The sequence below is a fragment of the Ostrea edulis genome, chromosome 9 (genome assembly GCF_947568905.1).
Source record: "Ostrea edulis chromosome 9, xbOstEdul1.1, whole genome shotgun sequence".
In the NCBI taxonomy this organism is placed as follows: domain Eukaryota; kingdom Metazoa; phylum Mollusca; class Bivalvia; order Ostreida; family Ostreidae; genus Ostrea; species Ostrea edulis.
This window is the reverse complement of record NC_079172.1, coordinates 25,788,711-25,812,699: the sequence shown is the minus strand read 5'-3', so window position 1 is coordinate 25,812,699 and position 23,989 is coordinate 25,788,711. Positions and strand designations below refer to the sequence as shown.

General features: G+C 33.0%; 1 protein-coding gene and 1 long non-coding RNA gene across 7 annotated transcripts in view; one reads left to right on the top strand and one right to left on the bottom strand.

Moving 5' to 3' along the window:
• LOC125657840 (uncharacterized) overlaps positions 1–18,487 on the top strand; it is a 46,768-nt gene extending 28,281 nt beyond the window's left edge. Inside the window, exons 1-3 of one of the 6 annotated variants that reach the window (XM_056149973.1) lie at positions 8,387–8,438; positions 17,400–17,574; positions 18,186–18,487. In XM_056149973.1, coding sequence (XP_056005948.1) covers positions 8,433–8,438; positions 17,400–17,574; positions 18,186–18,256 — 252 coding nt within the window. In that variant the 5' untranslated portion in view covers positions 8,387–8,432 and the 3' untranslated portion in view covers positions 18,257–18,487. Of the gene's footprint in view, positions 1–8,386; positions 8,439–8,533; positions 8,687–14,003; positions 14,148–16,377; positions 16,518–17,399; positions 17,575–18,185 lie in introns of those variants that run through there. The other 5 variants (XM_056149975.1, XM_056149974.1, XM_048888674.2 and 2 more) reach the window with 5 other exon arrangements.
• On the bottom strand, positions 1,824–15,917 carry LOC125657842 (uncharacterized). The gene is made up of 6 exons (XR_008798737.1): positions 15,780–15,917; positions 14,178–15,514; positions 11,002–13,968; positions 7,819–10,899; positions 3,135–7,579; positions 1,824–2,163 (listed from the first exon to the last, which is right to left on the bottom strand). It is a non-coding gene; the product is annotated as an uncharacterized LOC125657842 (long non-coding RNA).
• Positions 18,488–23,989: the final 5,502 nt, after the last annotated feature.

The window sequence follows — 23,989 nt, the reverse complement described above, 5'->3', positions numbered from 1 at the left end:
GGGCGAAAATAATTGGTTAAATTGAAACTCATGTGATTTTGATAGAATTAATCTGCGTATTTTTCATCAGAATGATAGCATATAATAAACATGCATACATACACTAAATTTGTTTATCTAAGTATTATCTTAATGGGATGATTCAATATGTCTTGTATTTCAAATCTATGAGCAGGAGACGCTACCTTATTTGTTTAGCCACTGTGTCAAATTGGCCAATGAAACACTTTTCAAGATGTAATATTACCTAGTGTGAATAATTCTGTGAATATCATGCATATGAAGAAATAGTGACACACAACACAGAGTAGTTTCATGAAAGACGAAGATAACGAACAGTGATCAATTTCATAGCTCCTATAAGCAATACAACATAGAGATTGGGCAAACACGGACCCTGGATATATCAGAGCTGTGATCAGGTGTCTAGGAGAAGTAAGCATCCCCAGTTGATCGATCACATCCGCCGTAGCCCCATATATTGATCAGGTAAACAGAATTATCCGCAATCAATGTACCAAGAGCGGCCTAACAATCGGTATGAAACAAGTCAGACAACATTTGACTCAATGATAGGTTGTATTGGCAAAACTAGATCGTTATAACGACCATAAAATTTGCGAAATGCTTACTTTAAACGAGACTGTTGAAACCCCAGTACCATCAACGTGTTTGTCAGTAGCTTGTCTCCATTTAAAAACTGACTATACGCAGAACAAGCTCTTGCGTATTGAATCAAATGAGTGATATAAACATCATATGCAGGTGATAATGGAATATTGCAACATAAATTGGGAAGTTGACGATGAGGAAGCTAAAGTCATCCCGTTTGTCATAAAGTTGAGTGGTTGGTTTTCCGTTAATATCTACTTTCAATAAAATATCTAAATATATAGCAGAAGTGGACGACTCTGTGGTGTCTTTTATTTCTAGTTCACAGGGGTATATCGAATCGACATATGAAAAAAATAAGTTGCTGTTACAGTGGTTACAACAGTCTCGTTTTTTCGCAAATTTTATGGTTGTTATAACGATATAGTTTACCAATATTATTTGAAATGCCGTCTGACTTGTTTCATACGAATTGAGGCCGTTCTTTGCACGCTGATGTTGATTAATGATTACTCCATTTAACTGATCAAGATATAAAGAGCTCACGGCTGGAGTGATCGTTTGACAGAAAACTCCTCCTAGACACCTGATCACACATTTATTATATCGAGGGGTCCGTGGTTGCCCTTTTCTCAATTTTGTATTCTTTATAGGAGTTATGAGATGAATCACTGTTCGTTATCGTCACCTTTTCATCTAAACTTTTCATTTTGAAAACAAGACACGAACCCTGTTTATATATATGTTTACATAACAAGTTAATCAATTATCAAAATGGGGCGAAATTTAATTATTGTGGTGTAAACAAAACACGTTTAGAATGAAACGGTTCATTCCTTTTTTGGGTTCATGCACCTAAATTGATTTATCATCTATGCTTTTGAAATACTATTTAAAATCTTGGTTTTCTCAATTCCGGGCAAATTTTCAGATCTATGAATTGCGAGCACATTTGTCCCAGTCTAGATTTAGACAAACACCGTGTTGACAAGCACGATTTCAGACGCAAAATTTTCTGTACAAGTAATACAAAGTGTATACTGTGTAAACTATATTTTGTTACATGTATTGATGATAGATCTTTATTTCTATAACAAAACCTATCAATTTCAGTCGATCAAAGTAACTTTAAATGTTTCTTGTGTTCATAGCTTTTATTTTTCATTCAATCTTACCTGTGTTTTAACAATTGGACATTCCTGTTTTTGGTCGTTTTATGCATTTACAGTGGAGAGGGAAAATATAAACTGTCATTTGTTTGTTGTCTCGGAAAATAAATTCTGGTAGTGGATCATAATATTTACATCCACTGTCTCCATGAATATTTACACCATCGGTAGGCACAGATATTCCCGATGTACGAATTGTTGTAGAACTCTATCACACTCTTCTCTACTATACTCTTCACAATAACAATTTCTGAAGCAGGCAATGACCTTGCTAATAGCTCTGAAGCCTTTCTATAAATTCCATTTTCCACTAATGGTTGACATCGTGGGCTATCGTGCTCATCCTCTTCAACTCCTTTACTCCCTTCTACCAAGTCATGTTCTGTAATATCGTTCCAGCTCATTTTGGTAGTTGAAACAAATGATACAATTTTTATATAATTATGTCTTTTATACTACTGAGGTAAATTCCCACTCTTTACCTTCTATGTTTTATATTCAGTTGAAGTATAGGTATGATGTAACAAAAATGATAACATATACTATTTAGTTTGGAATTTTTTCTTTTCTTAAAATAGACGCAATCACGTGTGTCTCTGGTTGCCTGACAGCCAAAGCAATGACGTTTCAGCTATTCACAGAGTTTGTATACTTTTTTTCAATAAATCGTTCCAGTATGTTCAATAATTTATACGCACCCCTATCATAACATGATTATTTCCCTGAACATAATTTTTCTTGACAAGTAAAACTTATTTCGTCTCCTATTTCAAAAAATCGTCAAAAATATTCTAAAAGGCTATCAAATGATCTGCATGTAGTATATTATAAATGAGAATATCTTGAATTTAAATAAAATGTTCACGGTGAATATATCTGACCATTGTTAAACTGTAAATTTTGTAAAAGGTTTGTATACGTGTCTTGGCTTGAATTTTGATGCATTGCCAATGAAATCATGTACAGTTTCCTTTTGCGTGTGGTTATGTATTTCCTTTTTAAAACCCAATCGATAAGACGTACCTTTTATATATGTATAGATACCCAAGTGCGGGGTTGCTCGTAAACTCCATTTTAAAAACCACATAAAAAATAAAATTATAACGGGATAAAAATGATAATAAACATGTACTAAACTTTAAATCTAAATACATATTAAAAGTTCATAATTTATCATATACAATAATTTATTATATACAACTAGTTTTTAAAATCCTGATTGTCCATGGCGAAAGTTGAAATATATTCTTTTTAAGTGTAACAATAGAATGAATGAATCTATTTCAGAGTGTTCAAATTCGTCATTAATTTCACCTTCATTTTTGGGGTTTCTTCTTGCATCTCTACACTGACACTCTTTCCTTAATCTAAACACTTTAATTCCTCTTTGGAATTCCGGACTGACTTGAAAATTACAATACCGTCCGTGTATCTTTATTCCAGGCAGTGACTTGTGATGTTCTGGTAACACTTCTCGTCTCTAGCCTTCTTTGTATTTCCAACGATCTATTCGGTAAACATCTTCGACATTTGCATATTTCGAAAAATACTCGCAACTTCTCACCCCCTGATACTTTCAGTATTAATTCTTTTATTCGGCATTTCCCATCGTAATGCTCTTCCTCAAGTACTACAGGTTCCCCAGCGTCTGTTAGATGATCGCCAAAGTCAAAAGACATGTTCAAATCTTATTGTTGATGCTACTCTGAGATGGCAAAAAAAACCCAACAAAAACCGACCGCAATTGTTTCATGTTCACTAGCTTTATAGCATAGCTTGTGTAGAATACGCATACACAGTATTCAGTTGTTTGTTTGACTTCCAGGAGTTTACATAAATTGAAAAATAAGGAAATACTTTGTACTTTTTGCTGCTTTAAGTTTTAAACTATTCATTTGGTGAGTTAGAATTCTAAACATTTGATATAGTGACGTCCAAGAAGCCTTTGTTAGTTTGAAAGTACAGCAAAGAATTTACGGATTTTGACACATACTTGTAGGAGTTATGAGATTGATCACTGTTCGTTATCTTCACCTTTCATCTTGTTCTCTCGGGCATGAATAAACAGAGTAAAGCATGATTGTGTATTGCTTTCTTAAAAGTATTTTGATATAACATGCTTGTACTTTGATTTTTCAATGTATTGAAGTAAAAATCATCGTGTGATAGGAATTAAATTTACATGAAGGCAGTGTAGTCTGTCAAATATTTCATATCAGGATTTACTTCATGGTTAAATACTCAATGCAAACTATCATATGGTGAATATCCTTCAATTTGATTGGATAACCTACTGCTGATTTGGAAGGAGAAAAGTAGGTTGATCTTTTGGTCGATCTATATGTGGTGCGTTGATATCATTTCACAGTTTTTAAGTAATGGATAGTTACTAAAGTATTTTGTCCCCAAGATATATTTTTTATATACTATATGCAATATTTTCTATGATATTTGGGTTGTGCTTGGTATGCTCAAACACGTAAAATAGTGTATAGATAAAGAAAATGAACAACATTCAATGATTAAAATTGAGAGTGGGTATATTCTATCAATCAGGTTTAGAATATTTTCACAAGTTTCAAAACATGGAATATAAGACACAAGTTTATAACGTTTATAACAGTCCATCTGTATTTCATAAAACAATCTATTAAAATACGATGATGAACTTGTTATTGTGCAGACAACCTTGAATGCAATATAGAGTTTGATTGGCTAGACACCTTGTATAGATTTCCAAAAATACAGTCGGTATATTCATAAAATCCCAGTGATATTTCTGATTGTTTTAAATAGACTACAAATTCCGTTGTCTATTTCTGGAATTGCTTTTAATCTGTCCTACCTTTGTCAACATGTCATCATAAATATCAATAACTTGACTTTTCCGACAACTTAAAGGGTCATGGACACGGTTTTGGCATATTTTTAGATAATCAATTGATTAAAAAAAACTTATAGTTTTTTAAACGTGTAGCACATAGCAACAAACTTTAATTTCTAAAAGATGTATTTGAGACTCAACGTTATGACAAGCATAATGATTTCAGTTTCTCTGGCGTCAAATACCATATTTATGTAGCAATATCCAATAGCGGTTTTCATTAATCTGGTCCATATACCCGTCATTCTGTTTTGTGGACGGGTACCAGATTAGGCTTTCATAGAATATTAGGACACCTGCATATGGTGTTTATGTCTGTCAACTGATTTGATACGAAATAGCTTGTTCTTAGTATGGTCAGTTTTTAAATCCATGCAAGGTACTGATAAATAAGTTGATGTTACTGTGGTTTCAACCGTCTCGTTTAACGTCAGAATTTCGCAAATTTTATGGTTGTTAAAACGATATGATTCACCAACATTACTTAAAATACTGTCTGACATGTTTCATGCCAATTCAGTCTATTCTTTGCCCTCTGATTTTGACTACGGATTACTCCGTTTACCTAATCAAGATATAGAGCTCACGGCGGGTGTGACCGGTTAACAGAGGATAACAAGGGATGATTACTCCTCCTAGGCACCTGATCCCATCTCTAGAATGTCCAAGGGTGCGTGGTTGCGCTCCTCAAATTTATATCCTCTATGAGAGTTCTGAGATTGATCACTGTTTGTGTCGTAACCTTTTCATCTAAACTTTTGCATTTTTAAAAAAGAAGAAGACACGAGCCTTCTTTATATCTATATTTACATATTAAGTGACTCAACTATCAACATGGCGTCAAAGTTAATTATTGTGGTGAAATTGTTTTTAGAACGAAGCATTTACCTCAATTTTAGGTACATGCACACAAATTGATATTAACCCATGTCGAATTGTTGAATGCTTTTGACATACGTTTTAAAATCTTGATTTTATCACTTCCGGTCAAATTTACAGTCCTATGAAATTTCTCTCGCATGCATTTGTCTCACTCATGTTTACAAGCACGATTTTGTGAGCCAGTTTTTATGTAAACAATGTGTATCTTGCTTAAAAATATTTCAATCCACTTTTTTATGATAGATTTTAATTTCTATAACAAAAGGCGATCAATTTCAATCGATCAAAAATCGTGTCTATGCCCCTTTAATCAAGGAGGACAAGTTCACATTTAAGGTGAACTTTGTATGAGGAGAATTTACTTTTCATTCATTGATATCAGTAGTTTGAGTAACGAAGTCTAGCAAACAAATGAATTACACTAAATACAGTCTCCTCTAATGCATATGCGATACCCAGTGCTCTTTAGTTAACAAGACACATCAAAGTCCAACGTGATGGTGAGATTGTCCTATATATGTGCAATGTTTTCATATTCTGAACACATTGTAATATTGCAAAATTTCCATCATTAAGCGCACTTATATTAAAATGTTGTTTTTTCATCCTCTTGACCAATCATTTGAACATAATTTATATTTCATTTGGGGGAACATTGAAGCAAATACTTTAAGCCAAGTCTAAGAGAGATGATGTTGAACATATTAACAGCAAACTAACAACTCAACTTTATGACAAACTGGATGATTTCAGCTTCTCCGTCGTTAATTTCCAATATTTATGTAGCAATATTCCATTATCACCTGCAAATGGTGTGTATATATTTCAACTGATTCAATACACAAGAGCTTGTTCTGCGTATAATGAATTTTTAGATAGAAGCAGGCTACTGACAAACAAGTTGAAGATACAGGGGTTTCATCAGTCTCGTTTGATGTCAGCATTTTGCCAAATCTATGATCATTATAACTATCTAGTTTTTCAATACAACTTATCATCGGATCAAATGCTGTATGACGTGTTTTATACCAATCGTTCTCGGCACTCTAATTCTGACTATCGATTACTCCTTTACCTGATCAATATATAAGGTTTATGGTGTGTGTGATGGGTCGACAGGGGATGCTTATTCCTCTTTGCACCTCATCCCACTTCTGGTACATCACGGAATTCGTGTTTGCCAACTCTCTATTTTGTATTCCTTATAGGAGTTATGAGATTGATCACTGTTTGTTGATACTACACCTTTTAGTCAATATGTATCACGTGGGCTTTTTGTGTTCCTAGGATCCGTGCTTGTTCTCCTCTAAATTTTGTATTCTTCATGTGATTAATAAATTGACCACCGTTCGTTATCCTCACATTTCATACTATAAAAACTAGTTTAAAAAGAAAGGAAAAACAGTAAGTGACCTAGCTATAACATATTTAGTTAAGAAAAAACTATTCACGCCTTATTTTGTAGATATATCCCTTTGTAAACCTTACTTTAATATATTTACCTTAAATTATAACTGAAATGTTCAGATACCGTTAAAGTTAGATTAACCCGAATTACTGCCATGTGACCTGATATATGAAGAGAATCTTTCTTGTTTAAAGACGCTAAGCACTGCTCAAATATATTTACGACAATTCCATCACGACATATACTTTATTCAAACACCAATGAATTCAATGTGCAACATTACACTGGGTAATTGATTTTCAAATGAATGATATGTAAGTATGAAACAAGTTCAGCATAAATGCTAATGATTTGTACACAAATATAAATATACAACCTGCACGAAGAAATGCAACCACATTTTACTACAGTTATGATTTTAAACACTTTTGACAATTGGGGGAACATTGTTGTTGTTGTTGTTGTTGTTGGCGGTGGTGGTGGTGGTGGTGTTGCTGAGAGAATTCTACACGACTCATGTTCTTTTGTCCATGAAATGGAAAGTCCGAATGGTGGCAAACCTATCTGATATTATTTAATCTCTTCTTTATTCTTCTTTAAACACGTTCCTTTTATCCAAACCTACTAACAACATTAGAAATAAAAACATTAGGGATATAAATTCATAGAGAAGAGAGGTTTGGATCATATTGACACCACCAGAATTACTAGTACTACTTTGCACTATAAGTATTAATTAATTATAAACTTGATACATGTACCACACTTACTGCACAAGAAACATCTCTCATTGTAGTTAAATGCCCCTGTTGTTCATGGCTTTTGTTGTCATTCAATAGGAACACATAGAATCTCAATCTTACCTGTGTTTAACGATAGACCATTGATGTTCTTGGTCGTGTTTTGCATACACAGTGGAGAGGGAAAATGTAAACCGTCCGTTGTTTGTTGTCTTTCCAAATTAGTCTTTCTCGTGGGATAGCATAGGAACATTGACTGTCTCTGTGAATATCTACACCATGGGTAGGTAAAGGTATACTCGATGTACGAAATTGTTGAATAACTCTTTTACACTCTGCTCTATCATACTTTTCACAATTACAATTTCTGAAGTAGACAGTGATGTTGCCAATAGCTCTGGAACCTTTTCTATAAATTCCATTTTCCATCAATGGTTGACATTCTGGGCTATAGTGCTCTTCTCCCTCAACTCCTTCACTTCCCTCTACCAAGTCTTGTTCTGTGATATCGTTCCAGCTCATTTTGATAGTTGAAACAATGATACAATATTCCTATCAGTTTGTCTTTTATACTACTTAGGTAGACTTTCCCAAGGCTTTTTATAACTTGCAATCATTTCAAGAATAAGTATGATGTAACAAAACTTATATAGCATTATCATTTATTATATAATTTTCTTTTCTTAAAATAGACATAACCTCACTCACAACAGTGACGTGTGCAAAATTCCCAGAGTATGGAGGTATCATATTTTAATCTATAGATTGTTCACGTATTTCTAATTATATATATTCAAAATCCACAATCGAGGCACGGGTCCCATCATGAATTATTTTCAACGAGTTTCCTTAAAGATAGTGTACCGTGACGAGTGAGACTTATTACGTATGACTTATTTCAAGAAGTCGTCAAAATACTTTAGAGGAAGGAAAATGATCTACCTGTTGTAATCTAGGTGAAATATTTTGGAATTAAACGCACGCATTCACGGTAAATGTGTATAGCCTTTGTTGAAGCGCAATGTTTGTAAAAAAAAATGTGTATGTCTGGACTTGACATTTGGAGTATTTCCAATTAATATAGATTATAGGTATCATATGTTATCTAAGTAAAGAACACTTCCCTCATGCAGTGGGTTGCTTGTAAATTCGATCTTTTAAAACACACCAAAAATAACATTAAGAATAAAAGAAAATTAGTAACGTTTACTAAACTTCAAATCCACATATACATTTAAAGTTGGTCTATAATGCAAACATACGTACATACTCGTACAACTGTCAATTAAATCCTTACATTGTCCATTTCGATAGATGAAATATATCCTTTTGATGTATAACACTAGAAATGAATGAATGTATTTCAGAGTGTTCAAAATAATAGTAGTATTTTCCACTTCATCTACTGAAGTTTCCCACCGCGTTTCCACATGAACACACTTTTCTTGATATAAACACTCTAGTTCCCATTTCCATATTAATTCTGACTCGTGATGTACAATGAAGCCCATGTTTTTCTATTCCACGTATTGACTTGTGATGCTCCGGGAACACTCCCTCTCTTACGGCTTCATTGTATTCCGATGATCTATTCGGTAAACGTCTTGGACATTTGCATATTTCATAAAATACCTTACTCTCTTCCCCATTATCTAATGTCAATATAAGTTCCTTTATTTTGCATCTCTCATCGTAATGCACGTTTTCTACAAGTATTCGAGAATCGTCTAGAATCTTGACAACATCAACAGACATGCTAATATTTTTTTTTACTGTTGATGCTAAGGCAATGATGACAAACAACAACCACAATTGCTTTATGTTCATCCGTTTTATAGTATAGCTTACAAAGAATACGCATGCGCAGTTATTTGCGTGACTTCCATAATTCTTTCCATGAATTGGAAATTAAGTAACTACTCTCTACTTCTTGTTACTTTTAAGTTCTAGACTATTCATTTAGTGAGTTAAACCCCAAACCATTTAATGATTCTTTGTTCTTTTGAAAATACAGCAGAACCTTTACGGATGTTAGCTCATTGTTATTTATATTGTTCTATCGAGCGCTTTATTCCATCTTGCGATAGGATTTAAAATCACATGACGGTAGTGATAGTGGTGACTTTCTGTTAAATATTTCATGTTCAGGTACATAATTTATTTCATCAAAATACATTTGAACTTAACTGTACATTAAATGCAAAATATCAATATCCTGTCTAGAGAATGTTGGTTTGAAAAGAAAATACTAAAAATAAGTTTTTTTTATCTTTTAACTGTAGTGGAGTGGTGCCAAATGATCTATAATTTCTTCTTCTAGAAAATTCAAGTTTGTTACATGCATTTCAATGTTTGAAGTTTTTCCAAAACATTTTCTGCAATTGTTACTTCAACTCCGACTTGGACACATCTTATATCAATAAGAATAAAGCAATATAAATGATAGGGGTGTCCTTTATTAAGAATTCAAAATGTCATGAAACGGGAAACAAACAATTTGGGCGCATCATAAATATCCATTAATAATATGGTTATGAAAAAGAGAAGACTGATACAATATACAAAAAATATTATATCAAGTGAAAATGCAATTCATTCTAATATACCATGCTTATGTATTGTAACAATTTGCAATATACTATTGAAATAGAGTATATGGTCCAATGGTAATTGATATTTTTAAAAAAAGATGAAGGAAACCTAATACTGAGTTCCTCATTCTATCAAATATAATTTCAATAATATGTATATCATAAACATTCAAAGCATCTACAAAAAAGTAAGATCACATGACAAAAGAAATGATTACTAGTATATGCATGTAAAACTTTCAAATAGGATTTAGAAAAACGAATGCATCCACTTTCTACATAAATACATGTACAGAATACATAAGTTTGCATAAGGCATGATGTTTACCTTAATTAAACAATATATCACTCTTTGTAACATTTATTTGGCTCATTATGATTTGGTATATAACACAGTCTTTTGTTGACGGATATCAAAATACTTTTTTCTTTTTCTTCCTGTTATGTTGCAGCATGATGATTGTTCACTACAGAGAAATGTAATTCGTCTCAATTATCCTGCAATGTCCTTTTACGTTTATCCGATATACAATCAATATTCAACTTGGTCTGACTTCCTACTATCTCATTTAGCAGGTCCTATTGTGTTCAAGGTGTTTCTAGTTGAATGCTTCTGCAAATGGTCAACAGAGGAAGTTTTTTAAAAACAAATCTGAAAATTACTTTTAAAATTAATTACGATATTTAAGAAATATATGAAGAACAACTATATTACCTTTTCTTTTTTAGTTGTACTCTAAAATCCTTTTTTGCTTTGATCTAGAGGCACAATAACATGTCAACTGAAACCGGTAAACATGTCTGTGTATTGATTTGTCAAAATACTTCTCGGGAACGTATTCACATGATTCATCTTTATGTACGTCCACTCCGTCTTTGGGTAGAATTAATCTCTCCTCAGTTCCGAATATCAAAGTTTCTTTATTTGGATATTTGCCACATTTGCATTTCCGGATGAACACTACTACTATTCTTCCGTGTTCATTAAGTTCACCATATCGTGTAATGACTTTGCATTCATCATCGAAATGAATTTCGCCTTGCATTCGTTTGCTCAGTGAGCTAAAGAAAACTTCGTCCGAAATATTACTAGTATCGTTATTCATAGTGCACGGTGGTCAGCGAGTGGTATGTGATCTCTGCGTCTTCTATGGTCAGATTTTGAAGATAGTTTTAAGTATTAATACCTTTGAAAGGAGTATTTATCATATGGGATGCCATTTTAATGGGTAAATATGACGTAATTTGCCTTGCGCAAACGGATTACAGTGCATTCTAGATTGTTCTTCGTGCATTTGATTGGCTTAGAGAAAAGTCATATTGTCTTCAATTAATGTACTCACAAATTCCCACGCTATTTTTAGCGTAGCCACTGTCTAAAATAAACTCACAAAATTCCAGCATTTATTTTGGGATTCATTTGTGTTTCTTACCGTATGTTTGCTAACCTACAATTCGTTGTTCAGTTTTACCCATTCAAAGGAGAGCAGCAGAAATATAGATATTATTTGTAATATATTTTTAAAATCGAAACAGTATACACCTATACAATTTGTACTTTAAATCCCACTTCGGGGATATTTCCAAGAGCGCTAGGATTTTTAAATGTGCAGATGTATATTGTTAAGAGTAAAATCTAATTTTAAAATAATAAGCAGTGTTGACAGTAATTCATTGTACTAGACCTGTATAGTGCATAATTGAATCCTTGTATTAAATTCTTTTGTTGTCATAATTTTATTCAAGAAATCGCAATAATGGACATCAAAGAGAACATCATTGTGAATTTTACATTGATATTTACAAACACTTGAGTAATTTCTGATGTTGTAGAATATGTATAAAAATGTAATGACGACGTTACTTATATAAATCTTCTTTTTTTTCACATTGTATTTGTTCATGTATTTGGGAAAATCACACTCTACTGATAACCTCTGTACACATGAGAAATTATCTATGTGCGTAAGGTTTTAATCAATAGAGTGTTTCAATGCACTCTGTGATACAAAACTGTTTAAAAATCTGTATACATCTAAATGCGTGTACACAGCTAGCTGACGAGAGAAATGTTCTCTTTAAAAATACAAAGGAAGTTTTGGGAACATTTTATTTGTCAATTATGATAATACGAAATTCAAATTGTCAGTGAATCGAAATCACTGTATATGTTATGCGATTATTTAATTTTTTTTAAACACAAATACATGCTGCTGGGCAAATTAGAAAAAAAATATCATTTCCTCTTTCGAACGGTTTCAAAACCTATGCATTCAACGTTGAAGCTTTTGGCACTCTACGTCAAGGATGTAAACCTTTTGGGCCAAAATTACCCTCTGTGTATTCAGAAAGACATACATTTTTCAAAAACATATTTACCGAAATATGGTTCACTCTTTATGTCATGGTCTCCAAATTACCTTCATTGCCGGAAATGGTATATGGCACGTGATTTATTTTGGAAGTGAACATAATTCAATTTTCTTTTACATTTTAAAATTCGAATTTTCATGGACCCAAAAACTGTTGTTTCGATATATAGTAATTTCAATGATTCACAATGAAGAAAGGAAAGTCCAGCAACGTTTCTCTCTTTATCAAAAACTGTATTGTACAATTCTCGTAAAAAAAAATCACTGATGATTTGTAATATCAAAACAAATCCGGGTAGCTATAGTCATATAGGTTCATCAGCTCACATTTAAATATTAATCTACACCGGTCAATATAGTTAATAAAGTAATTTGATTTCTTGTTCATGTATGAAATTAAAAGTTGTTATTTGAAATCATCAAACGAATTTGATAACATTTTCCCAAAATTCGAACTGTATGAACATTTATCTTGTCGTTGTTTTCTGCGAGTATCTAGTGCAGTAATCATCCAGTTTAAAAATATATTTCGGTCCGGGTAGTTGTTTTACAGTCGTGTACTGGCATTCTTCATGACCATGTACTTCTACTCCATCCAATGAGGCGTATTCGGGCATATCTTCATCATCATCTATTTCATAAAACTCTCTTGATCTATCCGTGTGTTTTCCACAAAAGCATAAACGGTAAAAAACAAAGCTAGTGGCTTGTTTTTGTTTCAACTGACGCCTTAATGCTTTACAATCTTTTTTCATGTACTCTTCGTCGTTCATTGTTGTTATACTAGCACTATCTACTTCATCACGTGAGTAATTGCTTTGGTCGGCCGACATACTTCAATTGAATGGGTTAAATGATATTGTATTTTACATAAAGTGACTGATACTCTTATATAGGGAGTATAATATAGTGTATAGCATTGCACATGCTTGCTTTCTAGAGCATTCAAAGGAACTCGGCAAGGCTAAACCTCATTGAATATTATGAAAAGATTAATTAGTCTATACTTAAAAATTTTCCATGATTTTTTCAAAGGTAAATAAATTGTAATTGTACTAGATTTTAATTTTCATCTTCGTTAAATATTGAATACGCTCAACTGCCAAGTCAAAGCAAGATCTTTAGTTAATCACTACAAGCTGATAAAGTTGGTTAAAAGCATGACCCTGTTTAATGTAGAACAGATAACGTAGGCGCCTTCCACGTTAGAGAGTAAGAAAAAAACATTGAGTCTTTTTAACATTCATTTTATTCATTAGAATAGGAACACATTTCCCTGTCTTTTTGTAGTACATATATTTTCCGGCTCTCTGAAATGATAAACAACAATGTATCACTTTAGTAGGTTTATTCATATTAGCGCATTCCGGCATAAACGTGAGGTCTAAATATATTCATAAGTTAAACGTACTATTTGTTGCACAGGAATTAACGAGTAGGAAATTTAACACGCCAACAGTTTAATGAACGTTTTTAAGAACTAAACACGGTAAGTATTTGTTACATTATATATACTTACATTTCAGCGTGTCATATTTCTGCTGCTTACAGTTTTGCAGGTACAATGTAAACGAAACTGTGTCTTGTCTCCCTGCCGCTTAGCGTACGTGTAGTTACAGTCTGCGTTCTCGTGAATATCGACTCCATCTTTGTTTATATTGCCATTTGGTAGATCGGAATCTTGCAGATTCTTCTGGAAACAATCTGATCTATCGTGAAATTGTTTACATACACATTTTCTGTAATACACATAGTAATATTTTCCCTTGTGTTGCAATCTTCGGCGTTTACATTTACAATTAGGATCGTGATGAATTTCTTCATCCATAGTTTGTGGTGAGAGGATTGATTTTTCTGTTAAATTGCTGTGTTCGTTTCCCATCTTGTATTGTTCTAATTGAAATTATTGTAGTAATCTTTTAAAAGACGCAGATGTATTCAGGCATGCGCAATGCATTGTAGATAACCGTATTTTTGTCCAATGGAAAATAGGGAATTATTGTCAAAGTTTACTAATAAGATACATGTTTTGGTTTCGAATTCCTTCCCAGTTCTTCATTTCATTTGATAATCTAATATATACAAGTATTGTTATGCAATACTTAGAAGGTATTAGCTTTCAGCAATACGTGAGTGTGCTAATGACTTCAGAAAATATGAGTATTGAATACCACCGCATACTTTATCATCGTCCTGTTGATCTATTACCAAATAAAAAGGAAAAAATAACTTTTCCCTATCTGTTTTCATTCTTATATTCCAATTTTTGTCAACCACAATTTTTAGTTATAGCAGATCTATGATACTAATTAGGGAATGAAACATTATAATTCCATCTCAATGAAACAACACTCTCCTTATTTGTTTATGTTCCATTTTAATTTGGAATTTGTCAAAACCTTTGTCCAAGCCCATATGTATCCTATATATGTATACATAATTTTTTGATAAAGATAATTATAAACAACATGAAAAAACTATTTAAATTTCAGAAATTTCTAATCCATTTAACAAATTCAGTTCAATATTTTGTTCCGTCTTTATAATTTGCATACTGGTGCTATGCAGGGATCCTTATCTTTTGGAATTGGTTCCTGACTGTCTTCATTTGTATAGCGAAAATTGTGACTATCTTTTATAAAACGGGATTCATACTTGTTCCCTTTGTTTCTTTAATGAAACCTGTGTTATTTATTTCTTGACTGTATTTTATTTGCTTAAACATATTTTCTGAAACAAGCTTTCTTCAATTATCCAAAGTAAGAAAGAGAAATAAAAGTGGTTAAACCTAATTTATTTTGAAATTCAAATACCATGACATTCTCAACTTTGTAAAGGTCTGCAATCTTCTAAAACCTGAAATCAAATTCATAGAATCAGTTTACATCATACAGAAAACATGATAGAAAAATGTTCCTATAATATATACAGTACCTGTGCTGAACCAGTATTTTAAATGACATGATATACGTGTTTTGCGCGCAGTGAGCTGTATTATTTATAGTGTACCTCTAGCGTTCGTCATCATTTCAGCTTTGTATTTTATTTGTTCTAATTAAGTGACATGTTTGTCAAAGTGAAAGCTAAAAATTACACTCTTTGTAAGTATTCAAATTCTTACCAAATCTGTATTCATCGTCTCGCATTAAGTTTAGGTTGTCCATGACAGTAACAGTAAAGAACGAATTTGTAATGGCCATAACACCATCCTACTCCTTCAGTACTGTAAACACATTCATCGTCATAGTGAATGTCAATACCGTCCATAGAACTGTAATTAGGTAGTTTGGAACCATTTGATGCTTTGTCATATTCTCGTTTTCTATCAGTTTTTCCACAGTAACAGATTCTGTACCAAGCATAAACAATGTGTCCATTTTGTTTTAATCTCCTTTTCTTGCAGATACATTTCTTATCATTATGTTTTTCCTCTTTCATAGAGTGTTTGCATTCAATATCGTCAAAATTCAGTGAAACGTGGTCACCTTGTGCCATGCCGTGGTATTCGATTTGTGGAATAAAATCTAGAGTGCTTTCTTTACATGGTCTGGGCATGCGCATAGATGATCATCAATTAATATGTACCGATTGTGTGTTCTATAGAAACAGTTATGTAGCATATCGATTCAAGTACACACCAGTTAATGCAATGTTTTCAAGTATCATAAGTAACGTCTCTTTTGACTTTGTATGGTTATAAATCTACTATGTATGAAGTACTGTGTTCTGTGCATCTGTCTGTCAGAATTATTTAGTACCACTTCGTTTTTTATCCTTTATTGCCATTAGTGATCCTCGTCATTGACTGTTTATGACATGTAGTTGTCAATATTCATATCTTTACATTCACAATGAACAAGTAAGTTTTAGTTTTATTGTGTTTCCTTAGCTAAAAAGCGAATAAACGCTTGAAAATCTTTATACTAGTATTTGGATTGTCGTTGTATCAGACTGATAATGGTATAGACATGTAGTTCTTTGTTGGGGGAAAAATTATTTTATTTGTATATGTAAAAACAATCATACGAGTCAGGGATGAATAATCATAAAGTTCAGAGAAACTCAACATATTTCACCAGGTTTATTTTCAAAACGGTAAAACCCGTCTTTTAGATAGCTGAGAATGTCTATAAATATCGCCACAATACTGGTAACTCCTTGTTACTTTCAGAAAATAAGATATGTGTCAAGTTCATGGAATTTCCATGACCTTAAAGCTGCATATATAATTGTGTTTTTAAATGACTCATATCTACATTTATGTTTGCTTGAAATCGAACAATAGCTTAGATACTAGTACGTACATGCCTTGTACATTAACCGATATATCGTAGCTTGAATAGATGTTGTTCAGGGCTTGTATTTCAAAAGGTCCTTTGTGCTTTAAATAGTGGGTATGAAATTACATATGTATTGAAATACACCAAGGTATTTCATCAAAGCTCAAATATGTTTAAATAACGTGTTATAAAAATAGTTAGATAAGAAAGGCTGCTTTGTCAATTTCTTTGGAACCTGTCCAACATTCCTTTCATATTACAGTAGACGTTCTGGGTTTTGAATGCGTAGATAATAGGTTGAAAAATCATTAACAGAGTCAGCGTAACAGGAATTTCCGTGATTGAGGCTGTTCTATTTTTATCGATTGTCATTCCGGAAAAAATAGGGTTTTTTAAAGCTTAGTATTTGTGACATCATTGCGGAAGACTTGATCATTGATTTGTGTGTGTTGATCATTTAGACTATGGCTGAGAAAAAGAAGGAGATGAAAACAAAAGACAAACCCAAAGAGAAGAGAACACAAAACCAACCTGACCCAACCAAAGCTTTTCTGTTGAAAGAATTCGAAAAACGACTTAACCCAAAGGCACCGGATACATATACCGAAATAGAAGACATGGATGACGATATTGATGGTATGCTACTTTTATTTGCTTCATATTGATTTTACATTATTTTGTCCATAATTTGAGTTTTATATGTATTGTAAACTATTTCATCTTCGGGGAGCAGTGCTTTATTTACAAATTTGCGCATTTCATTTGGCTAGTCAAGGGTGTGCTCTGATGTTCGAAACATTTTTTCAACCGTCTATTCAGACTTGAATTAAACATTATATGGATGCACATCTTTAACTGCGGGGCAGAATATTCGTATTTGAAGAAAACCACAACAGTTTTGCTGCTGAACATAAATTCATTGCTGAATTTTGTAGATTAAAAATGTCATAAATTAATGATTATCACTTGTACAATACGCATATAATTTTACTGTATATCAAAAACATTACATCAACCTTACAACGTTCCTATAATGACCGCGTGTTCCTCTATCAAATCAGATATTTTAATTGATATATCTGTTTTCATCAAAATACTTTTGAGAGAATAATTGTAATTGTTAATTATTTTGCCAGTATGCATGTGTGTGTATGTTTTTAATTTGGTTATTTTGTGTGGGGGTGGGGTGGGTTTTTTTTTATTTCAATGTTTGTATTATATTATTTAAATTCGCCTTTAATTCACAGAGGAAAGTCTTCCAAAATTTTCCCAAAAAGAGATTGACGAGGCATTAAAGAAGAATACCAAACCATCTTGAAAAATCGTTGTAACATTCCATCGAAATATGAAGAGGTGCTATTCATATATCAACTGGTAGATGCTGATTTGGTGAAAATAGTCGGGAATATGTGTGCAAACTTCTCACATCTGAGTGCACTAAGGGAATATTCACAGACCATTTGAACTCTGAGTGCGATTAATCTGTTTTTAAAACTGTTTCATTATATTGTTGCTTAATTTTATACCAATAAAAATAATTTGAATTAGATTTTTGTGTTTATCATAAACTTTGATACATAGAGTTAACTCCCGTGAACAGTTGGTTTGGCGGAATCTTAATTTCAGAGTTATCGTCACTTGATTTAAACGTATGAAGGACTAGGTAAAATCTACGTCAATTACGTCATGTGGCGGTATTAACGAAAAAGTTATTGCCCAAATGATGTGTGTAAAATTTACAACTTTTTCTTTATTTATACGGATTTTAAGAAGTGTGTACACGGCTCAATTTGTGTAGGTACACGGGATTTTATAATATATGTAGGTAATTAGTAATTATCATAAATGGGACCTAGCTACTGAGCTTAGGTTAGGGATTTTTAGTTACTATCCGAATCAGCATTTGACAATTAGCCTAGAATTGTAGATCTACTACATGAGTTATGAGTACGTATATGTTTTAAACTCGAATTTTCTCTGTTGTGTATTGGGACTTAAGATGGAGATGAAAGACCGAAAATATTTTCGGAGAAAATAGTTATGTTTTAAATTTAAAGTGGCATATGTCGTGGTTTAATTGTTCTTCTTTCAGTATGTTGTTATTTTTTCAAATAACTTGTATATACAGCACGTCATGACAAAAACGAAGGGGGGGGGGGGGGGGGGGGGTTGTGGCCCAGATGTAACGGTGCAGTGTAAATATTCTGTTGTACGCATCGCTCAGTATGCGCTCTTAGTTTTGATTGACTAACGTTGGTTTTTTCGTGTGTTTTTTCCCTACAGATATAATGCCTCTACCGTAGGCTTAACAGGGCTTGAAGCTAACTTTTTATATCACCAGTCTAGTCGGACTGATGGGGTATAGTCTAATTTCAACCAGTCCGCTGAAAAATTTACCAGTCCAACAGAGTTTACCAGAAATAATTAAACACATTTCATTAATGTTATTAAAATGTAATTTAGCTCAATATGTCTTAAACAATATTGTAACACTTAAATGTGGGATTTATATTAACAAATCAGATTTGTCTGATAGGTCTACAGATCGAAGCATGCCAAATGTGTAAATTTCATAAGTATGTTTTCCAAAATGATGCTGTAGAAAACTAACTGGTCAGTCTCATCGGACTGACTAAAACAAATGTGTGTCAGTCTGCCAGACTTTTAACAAGTCACGGACTGATGAGCATATGTTAATTTCGAGACCAGCTTAAGTTTGAACACCCCACCAACCCCTGCAATGCATTGGAAATAGAAAAATGTGAACGTTAAGTCGTTAAAAATACAGAATAAGTTCAAGTAACCAATAATCAAAGCCTGCCATTTGCTGGGGAGCAATTTCAAGAAAACCTACATCTTGGCAGTTTGCCCAAACTTTATATTTTTAGGTAGATTTATTTCCATAATTGGGCTCACATGAAACATAATGATTAAGAAATTTTGGAAATCAAGCTCAGCATTGTATACTAAGAATATTTTGTTTCTGTGCAAAAACATGTAGTTTATCTAAGTTTATATCTTTAAGATAATCATAATTATAATTTCAATTTTGGAAGTTTTTTAATGACTTTGAGAAGTCTATTACTGAATCATTCTCATCATTAGTTTTACGGTGCAGTTCATTAATTGGTGACCATTATGGTTTTGTATTGTTGTCATGAATCAAGTTTAGCAGTGTTTATCCTCTCTGCATTCCTGCTTTCCTAATTTTGTATAAACCCTGTAGTGTGTTGTAATGACATCCTCTGACTACAGGATACTAAAGATGAATTGCTATTAAAGGCTCTTGAAATAAAGTTAGCTCACAATTTTTATTATTGATTTATTTTTTGGGGAGGGGGAGTAGAAATCTCAGAATCAAATCACTTGTTATGTTCAGACTTAGTTCTGTTTTTAAGGGACATAATTTGCAGCTAGTTTTAAGTGTTGGTATTTTTAGATACATGTACAGCATGTGCCATAAATCAGGGCTCGAAATTAACATATGCCCGTCAGTCTGTGACTGGTTAAAAAGTCTGGCCATCTTCCCAGGTCAAGGGTTTCTGATCCGCTCCTCTCCTCACAAAAACCCTTGACTTGGGAAGATGAAGTCTGGCGGACTGACAGACATTTGTTTTAGTCGGTCCAATGGGACTGGTTTATTTTCTAAAGCATCATTTTGGAAAATATTCTTATGAAATCTTATACACACATTTGGCATGCTTTGATCTGTAGATATCAGACGAATTTGATTCGTAAATATAAATCCCACATAATATTGTCTGAGGCATATTGAGTTAAATTTCATTTTAATAACATTAACAAAGTATGTTTAATTATTTCCGGAAAACTCTGTTGGACTGGTAAATTTTTCTGTGGACTGGTTGAAATTATACCCCATCAGTCCGGCTGGACTGATGACATAAAAAGTTAGCTTCAAGCCCTGTAAATGTGTCAACTTTAATTTCTTTACTATGTAATTAATTGAAAACAACCACTTTTCTAAATCATTTTCATAAACTTATCAAAATTTCATTTATAAAAACTTTTACACTATTAACAGCACAAATATCTGCAGTTTATGGTCTTGGTGTCTATTTTTCCTGAGTATAGCCATACACATTATTACAGCTGTATATGAATGTAAGAACACCACACTTGTTGTTTTTTTTTGTTTTTTTTTTCCACTCTTACAAAGGATAATATGAGGAAATGGTAGGCTAAAGGTTGATGTTTCATTAGTCATATTTCTGCAGTTATTGGTAAAAGTTTTAAAAATCATGAATAGAATTTATGTCCAGATATTTTGTAATGTTTTGGATTTCATAAAACTTGGAGCAAAAATGAGTTCAGAATGATATTTGTTCAAACAAAGGATATTTTTTAATGAAATATATACAGCATAAAATGTGAAACTTGGCTCATTTTTGGCACAACACTGTACTTTACATACAAACACTAGCTAGTAATTCAACCCTGAGTTCAATGTTCTGGAGAGGTAAATATTTTCTGTTACATAGGAGGACGCATTCTTTAGGCCAAGTAAAAAAATATGTGAGGTTCCTGTTACCCAACCATCCCTTAGGCTAGTTTTTACCCCCGACCCTAAACTATTTCCAATATCAGTTACTGTATTTTGTTGAATGTAATGCTCGCTTTTTTTTTCAAGATTTTCTTTTATGAGAAGGGGTGCAAAATATATACCACCATACATATTGATATAGGTTTTTGACCCAGTTTCCTTCAGGTGAAGCTTGACTGTAAGTTCATTCATTGCGAATATATATAGATACCGCTAAAATGCTAAGCTGTAAACTCTTATTACAGGCCACCTAACATTACACAGAAAGTGACTAGGAATTAAAGAGAATTGTCAAAATTAGGGTGATCCCTACCATTTTGATATCACACCATATACATGTATATAAATGGTACATGCAAAGAAGTGGAAGTAAAAGAAAATTGTGTTTCCATCTAAAATCTATCATTAAAAATATAAAATAAAATCCCTACCTACCTACCCAATTTTTCAAGGGAGTGTAACCAGAACCACACATATTTTATTTGGCCTTAGTGACTCTCGAGTATCTTAACCTTTTTTTAACTGTTTTCAGAAATTAATGTTTCAATGGTTTTTTAAACTTCATTAGTTCATTTGATAAAAGGACTTGTTGTAAATAAGCGGCAATGCATCCGACCATCTGTAAACCGGAAGTCAATTCATAAGTATCATCATCACTGTTGCATCAGAATGAATGCAATAATTTGCTGACAATGACCAAATCTATATGGATGGACCAACTGGTAGAATTAGAATAAAATTACATACTTTCATGTGTAAAATTTCATTTTTAAAGATACAGACACCAAAACATAGTCCACTGCACAGGCACCTCAATGGATGTGAACAAGGTAGAATACCAAGGGTCACCAATACCATTCAAAATCTTGACTACCAATTTGTTAACTCTAGTAGATTCTGACCAATACTTGTTATATTCAGTACTTTATACATTGTATAAAACTGATGCAGAATTTAGGGATTATGAAAGTTGTAACTTGCAAACTGTAAAAGGAGTTCGTCTGACGTGTGGACTGAAAGCAGAAGAATTCACAGGGGCATAAAAGTACTACTAGTAGAATAGGAAGGGAGAAAATGCAACAGACCAGACCGAGATTCAAAACTCGTTGCCAGATGGCCCAGTTGGTAGAGCATCCAACATGGAATTCAGTCTCATCCATTCCTTTTTCTCTCTTTCTGTTGCATTTGGTACTGTGGATTAATTTCTGCAACTGACAGGTTAAAATGCCTTTTTCGGAGATCTGATCCTGGGTTAATTGTCTTGAAGGACTTGGGTATGAAGACATTTAAAAATGGAGGAATTCAATGGTCGGACGAGTTCAATCACTGGTTGCCAGATATCTCGGTTGATAGAGCACCTGTCTAGCATATTCAGAAGGCCTAATTGGCCACATTTTACAAAAGAACTTACAACTAAGACCAAAATTTTTTTTCAGGTTATTTTATTCTTTTCGTTGATTAAATTGTGATTTTAATGTGAATAAAAAGAAATTAGTATGAAATTTTATGCAAGTATAATCATACAAAATTAATTGATGAGTTCAGAACCATATAACATTTCTAGTCAAGTTCTTTTCTAAAAGAAGTCCCTGGGTTTAATCCTGATCTGCTCAGTTGTACTTTCCCTCTGTGCCTATTATAATGGTACATGTAGTACAGTGAAATGTCTATATGTAATCCTTGTATCTTTACGATTATGATTCACACATTTTGCACATATAAATTGTCAGAAATTACCCATCCAATGCATTAAGTTTACAAAATTGGATGCCCATGACAAAGATAAGTATTTTAGATAATGTTCAGAAGTATTAATCTAAATTTTGACTCGCTACTGGTTAAAACTGAGCACCATGATCAATGCAATATGTGGCGTCGGTGGCCTAGTGGTTAGGCCATCAGACTCGAGACCGAAAGGTCGTGGGTTCGAGTCCTGGCCACGGCAGGGCCGACATTGTGTCCTTGGGAAAGGCACTTTACATGAATTTCCTCACTCCACCCAAGTGTAAAAGGGGTACCTGGCTATAAACAGTGAAAGATATTGTTAGAATGTTAGTGCTCTAGCGCTTGTATTGGCAGCTTGCACTGTATGCTTCCTAGGAGGCTGAGAAAGTGCTAGATTGATATAAGGGTAATAATGCATTGTAAAGCGCTTTGAGCAGCATATGCTGGAAAAAGCGCTATATAAAGAACAATAATTATTATTAATATATATTAGTTGTATTGACTCGCTACAGCTCATAACTGAGTAATGACCATGTTGATCTGGGTACTACAATGCGCTAACCTTTATTGCGTGAATGTACTGGTTCTTTAATCTTACAGTGAACATCAGATATGTAACGTTGGAATGAGTTTATTGCTTAGATGATTCATATTTGTAACTGCAAGATTACATTTATTTTCAGGAACCACTGGAGTACTCAATCAGAAGCTAATGAAGTAGTTGGTTGTAAAGTGTAGTACTGAGGGCAATATGGACTGTGAATA